Source organism: Orycteropus afer, unplaced genomic scaffold (genome assembly GCF_000298275.1).
Source record: "Orycteropus afer afer isolate SDZICR_OR568_19922 unplaced genomic scaffold, OryAfe1.0 scaffold00107, whole genome shotgun sequence".
Classification (NCBI taxonomy): domain Eukaryota; kingdom Metazoa; phylum Chordata; class Mammalia; order Tubulidentata; family Orycteropodidae; genus Orycteropus; species Orycteropus afer.
Genome location: NW_006921694.1, coordinates 5,257,610 through 5,263,986, shown reverse-complemented (window position 1 = coordinate 5,263,986; position 6,377 = coordinate 5,257,610). Strand labels below are relative to the sequence as shown.

The window sequence follows — 6,377 nt, the reverse complement described above, 5'->3', positions numbered from 1 at the left end:
ACCTTCCTTCCGAGGAGTGGCTGGTGGGTTTGAACCGCCAGCCTTCTGGTTAGCAGTCAAGTGCCTTAGGCACTATGCTACCAGAGCTCCTGGTAGCATACAATTTATTTACAACTATAGAAATACATACAATTTATAGAAATACTATACAATTTATAGAAATACTTAAATTAATTTGATAGGTCACAACCTATTTTAATAAATAATTTTGTTTAATCAAGACATTTTCCTTTTTGTTTCTTAAATTATTTTACCTCCCATATTTTACAAGTAAATGTTACTCAATACCATTCTGAACACACGACCCTTTGGGCCATTCTGATTTTTCTTACAGAAATTTTCTTCCCTGTGAAATAATTGTTTTCTTTATTATATCAGTCTGTGGTCATTTCAGTTATCCCTGCTTATTATTCTTTAATATCACAATCTCATAACTCCTTCAATTAAGAAACTCATTGTTTCCTTTTAAAGGAAAATTTAGCAGCAATGTGGCTTTGTATGGTCTGTTCAATTGCCCCTCTCTTTTCCAGTTAGCTATACTTTCTGGACAAATATGTCATATGGTCTTGTACATGGAAAAACCTCTCCCCCACAGCTCACAAACTGCAACTGCAGTTTTCAGTGGAATCATTTCTGTAAGCTAAGTCCTGTCACCCCAGCACTCCTTTTAACAATGCACGTAACACACAATATAAGTTACTGGAGACCTAAGACACAGTATCAGAGTTTCACTTTGTAGATCATCAGATTAGTTAACTGTCATTCAGCAAAATTCAAGGTACTGAAAAATGAGACACAGAATAGGTGTGGGGTGGGAGTGGGGGCTGAAGCATGTTAAAAAACACTACAGGGAGTTAAAAGGGATCTTGGATAGCCACGAAGTTTCATCACATAGCTGGGGTAAATGAGAAAGAGACAGAAGACATGCATAGGGCAAAGACAGAGATGTGTGGTGTAATGAAACAAACACACAAGGAAAAACATGAGCTTTGGAGTCTGAAAGGTTTGTGTTTGTATCCTGCCCTTGTTATGTACAGGCTGTGTGGCCTTGGACAAACTACTTAACCTCATATCAGTTTTTTTGTCTATAAAATGGAAGTAATAACACTTATCTCCTTGTGTTGTGATAGGCATATGGCAATAGGTTCTCAGTAAAATAGGTGTAATGCAGTGGTTGCTAACTGAAAGTCTGGCAGCTCAAACCCATCAGCTATTCCATGGAAGAAAGACACAGCAGTATACTGCTTTAAAGATTTACAGCCTTGGAAATCCTATGGGGCACTTCTACTCTGTCCTGTAGGGTCTCTATGAGTCGGAATCAATTCAGTGACAATGGCGGTTAGTAGTTAATAGATAAATTTAGCCAACTTTCCACTATACATAAAGTTGGCTTTAAAAAAAAAAAAACTTTTTTCTAATCTAAATAAGTATCATATGATATCTCAAAAGACTTAAACACCAGTAATAGTGAAATAGATTACCATTCATCCCCATTACATATCAGGCCCCTGACTTTTGTAATAGGATGTCAATTCTGCCATTTGCTTGTGTGGGTCCTAAAGTATGTATGTCTGTCTTCAACAAACAGCAGCTCCTAGCTCTGATTCATCAGGAAGCACAACCTCCAACTGCTTGGCTTCTATGTCCTATGAGAAGTACTATTAAACAGAGAGACGTTTACAGAGGCTCAACTGTAAGGCATGCTATCTATTCAACCTACTAAGAAGTGCTTTCACATCTATTCACACATTAAGTAGGGACACCAAAGACCGCATCAAACCTAGGCCCATGCCTAGAATTGCAAACACTTAATTAACCGTTATGGTTTGATTGTAACTTTTATCCAAAGTGGAGGCGACACACTGACAATCAGGATATCCAATGCTGTACTTACATTAAAGATATTGTAGAGAACACTGTCTTTTAAATAGCTCATTTCCTTCTACAAGTGGAACACATTAAATTTTTCTTTTAGACTTCAGTGTTAGTTAAAACTTTGCTCTCTCTGAAACTGTAGTTAGCATGTTATCTCCTTTCTGAAATTGAGAATCATTTATTGCTCTTGTTTCTTAAGAACTCAAAGCTAAATGTGACTCTCAATCACAATATACATGTTGACTGACCATTGTGCTATTTATGCATTTTCTGTTGTCCTCGATCCTGATTTCCAAATTTTGCTGTAAGTTATTTCATCATATGTGGATTGTTTTTGTTTGTGTATATTTGTTTGGTAAGTGCTTCTAAATGCTTAATGGAAAGAGTTGTAATATGTATGTGTTCAAATATTTCACATTAAGATACAGAAATGCAGGCATGCACACACATTTGTGTGTTTATTACAAATCATAACCCTACCGTTTACTTCTTGGTCATCTTGTGGCTCCTCCATGCAGTAAACCTGAAATGAGTCAATGATATCTTCCTTGTTCATACTCCAATAAACGGCAATCGTTGTGCTAGTGGCGGAATTTGGTTCCTGAGGTTCTAATCTAGGAGGCTGGGGAACTGGAATACAAGAAAGTTTTATTATAATAATATTGATTTTACTTTTTTTTTTTTTTTTGCAAAAGTCACTTGCTTATAGAAAAAAGCATCAAACAACACAGAAATACAAAGAGTAAAAGGTGGCAGAGCTTTATTGATCCCAACATCCCTCAACAACATCCCTCAACCTCATTTCCATTCCTTGGAGGCAACCACTGTTATGTTTGAGTGTGTATTCTTCCAGATACTTTCCATGTATTTGTACACATGCACAAATAATGCACATAGAAATAAATTAGAATTAATCCTAAAATGAGATCAGTTGATAACATTTTCTGTAATCCTACGTTTAGAGCAATAAACTTATACAAGTTACAGGATGCATCAAACAAAATGGTTTTTCTTCAAAACAAAAATTTGAGTATGCTTTGCTAGATAGCCAATGCTGTATCCTTATCTATCAATATAGAGTCTATAGTCACAGCAGAGACAAGTGAAACCCTTTTTTGATGTAGTTGCTGTTCATCAAGGCTGAAAAGGCTTCTATGAATAAAATATCAAAACATCCTTTCTGAATCTACTATCCATTTCCTCTTTCTAAATGACTATATCTACAGACTTTTTTTTTCTGATTTATGTAAAAATGACACAGGAGGTAAAGTCTCCTAGTAACTGATGCAAATGCACTTTAATTGACTTAAAACATCTAGCCTAACTCTGTGGCTCTGAATTTTAAAGACAACAATATTGTCACGTTTTTACTAGAGATTTTAAAAGTTTATAATTATGCTTATTGAATACTAATACATTCAACACCATAAATCAGTTCCTGTACAATTCGCTGCCAATATTTATAAGACACAAGATCACTGAACAGGTTTTACAAATTAGAGAAAAGGTTATTCCCATAGCTAAACAGATGGCATGCTTTTAAATTTATTTTTGCAGTTATTTTTTTCTAGTCAACAGTGTTCTGAGAGTTAAACTTACTGAAATAATATAGGCCAAATTGTATTAGATCACTTTGTTAAAAGTTGACACTGAAGGAAAAGAAAAAAAAAATTTAGTTCAACCAGAAGATAAAAATAAGAAAAAGAATGAGACAAATTCAATAAAGAGATAAAAAGCTAAATAAATACATAGTTTTGGAAAATGAGAAGTAGGCTAGGAGAGTGATCAAGCACAGAGTCTGGCCTAAGATTAAATTCCAGATGGTATTATTAAATCCTAGTAGTAGTATCGTAAGAGCTCTGATGGTGTAATGGTTAAGACATTTGGTGGCTAAGCTGCTAACCAAAAGGTCAGTGGTTCAAAGCCACCAACTGCTTCATAGAAGAAAGATGAGGCAGTCTGCTTCTGTAAAGATTTACAGCCTTGGAAACCCAATGGGGGTCACTATGAGTCGGAATAGACTCAATGGCAATGAGTTTGGTTTTTTGGTTTGAGTTGTATTATCTTTGCCTCAGTTTTCCCATCTTTAAAATGAGAAAACAGCAATAATATTATTACCTTACAGGATTGTGGTTGGAAGCAACATAATGTGTCAAGTACTTAGGAAAGTGCCTGACACACAGAAATAACCATCCATAAATTATGGTTCCTATTACCTTAGCAGTATAAACAAAAACAGGCATAGAAGGAGAATTCAAGTAACTTGAAACTTTAAATAGAAGAGTTTGTATAAAAATGGGGCAGTATGGTGTCAAGAAATTATATTGGGCAAGGACTCAAACTAGAGACTCATTTCTTAAAGGAATGAACTATGTGACCTTGAGCAAACCACTCAATCTCTGTGGGCCTATTTTCTTTTTTTGTAAAATGAGAGATTTGAGGCTGAATGACTCAGGGATCCTTCCAGTGCTAATACACAGAAGGCAAAACAACTTTGGCAGGAGTATAGAAAATGCAAGAGAAGGCAGAAAATCCTGAGGATAGGATTGAGTTGAGAACCATCATCTGGTATATCAAAAAGGCCATGGAGGTTGGACATACAGAGCAGCCACTCCCAAGGACTGGTACAGGTTCAGAGATCTTTATTCTAGCTCTGAATTTACTTTTTGTTTTCCCAACAGGAAATTGGTGTCACATTCTACAGAGGTCTGTCCAGACAAATGGAGTTTAGTAAATTTCCATGTTGCCCAACTTTGTTGAAGAGCCAAGGAGAAACTTCAACTATTGTCAATTGTGTTTCAAGCAATGTCAGAGAACTCCGTCAGGCATGAACAATGGAAATGCTTTCTTTTTTTCAATGAATTATACATTGAGCTATATCTACTTATTTAGATTACATCTGTCTCTTTTAAAATGGTAACAGCTTTTCCTATGTCTCTCTTGTATGCACGTGCTTGCTCTTTCACTCTTTTTTGCAGACATAGCTTAACAAAATTAAAAACTGATAACTGACAAAAAAAAAATTCACATAATTTTAACACCAGTTGTAAGGAATCAAGCAAAGAATGTAGGCTTGAAATAATTTGCTACCTAATGTGCTCCTGGCCTAAAAAGCATTAAGGGTTCCATACTTTTTCAGAAAAAGGAAATACTTTCACTTTTCAAAGTACTTTACAATTCAAAAGGGTATAAGAATATTCCATTGATGCACTCTAATAATAATGGCTGGATGTACAAGTTCTGTTTAGTAGAAAGAAGCTCTGGTGGTGCAGTGCTTAAGGCATTTGGTTGCTAACCAAAAGGTTAGTGGTTTGAACCTACCAGTCCCTCCAGGGGATAACGATGAGGCGGTATGCTTCCATAAAGATTTACAGCCTTGGAAACAATTCAGGGAATTCTACTCTGTCCTGAAGCGTCACTGTGAGGGCAGTGGGTTTGTTTTTGTTTTTGTTTTGTTTTGTTTTTCAGTAGAAGACAATCAGAGACCCAGAATTTATATGCTAGCAACTTTATTTAGACTTCTGTAGTAATACACTTGAATAGCTGTGATGCCAAAATATACAAAGTGGAATTTTTAAGGCTTCTTTGGCAGAAGCTAAGGCATTGAGCAGAAGAGTCACTTTAGGGATTCCCACTGGCCACAAAGATCTGTCACACTTGGTGAGCTAAGCAGTAGATTGACTTAGACTTCAGGACTTGGGGCCACAATCTAAAGATTTCCACTCAACCTAGCTTTCAAAATGTCTCCAGGAGCCAAAGCCAAGGAAGCCATGGCTTTCACTATCCATATTCTTCTCTCCTTTCACACCAGTGCACTCAGCCTTTTTTGTGTGGAGCTGCAGTTATGAATAAAGATTCTGAAGCCAAACTTCCCCCAACCCCACACACCCCAACTGACTGTATGGTCTTAGACATTATGACACTTTTCCATTTCTCAAGTGTCCTCCCCTTCAAATGGGAATAACAATAAAACTTACCTCCTAGGAGCTCTGGTGCTGTAGTGCCTTAAGCATCTGACTGCTAACCAGAAGGCTGGTGGTTCAAACCCACCAGCTACTCCTCAGAAGGAAGGTTGGGCTATCTGCTTCTGTAGTGATACCACCTCAGAAACCCAAGGAGGGTCGCTATGAGTCAGATCCGACTCGATGGCAGAGTTTGGTATTTTTTGGTCCTGGTGGCATAGTGTCTAAGGCATTTGACTGCAAACCAGAAGACTGGCAGTTCAAACCCACCAGTCACTCCTCAGAAGGAAGATTGAGCAATCTACTTCCATAATGATACCACCTTGGAAACCCAAAGAGGGGTTGCTATGAGTCAGATTTTTTTTTAATGCATTTTATTGAAATATAATTTATGTACAGTGAAATACACAAAACTAAAGTGACATGGGTCACTTTTTTTTTTTTTTTTTGCAATGTTCCCTCCCCTCCCCTCCCACCCCTGGCAACCAACAAAGAAAATTTCCCTCCTTATGTAAACCTTTCCTTGACCCTCCTCAACAA

General features: G+C 36.9%; 1 protein-coding gene across 1 annotated transcript in view; it reads right to left on the bottom strand.

The window, feature by feature from the left end:
* The window catches only part of CMYA5 (cardiomyopathy associated 5), a 159,645-nt gene that overhangs the window by 64,922 nt on the left and 88,346 nt on the right, over positions 1-6,377 (bottom strand). Inside the window, exon 6 of the mRNA XM_007943481.1 lies at positions 2,356-2,505. Within this exon, the coding sequence (XP_007941672.1) occupies positions 2,356-2,505 (150 nt within the window). The remainder of the gene's footprint in view (positions 1-2,355; positions 2,506-6,377) is intronic.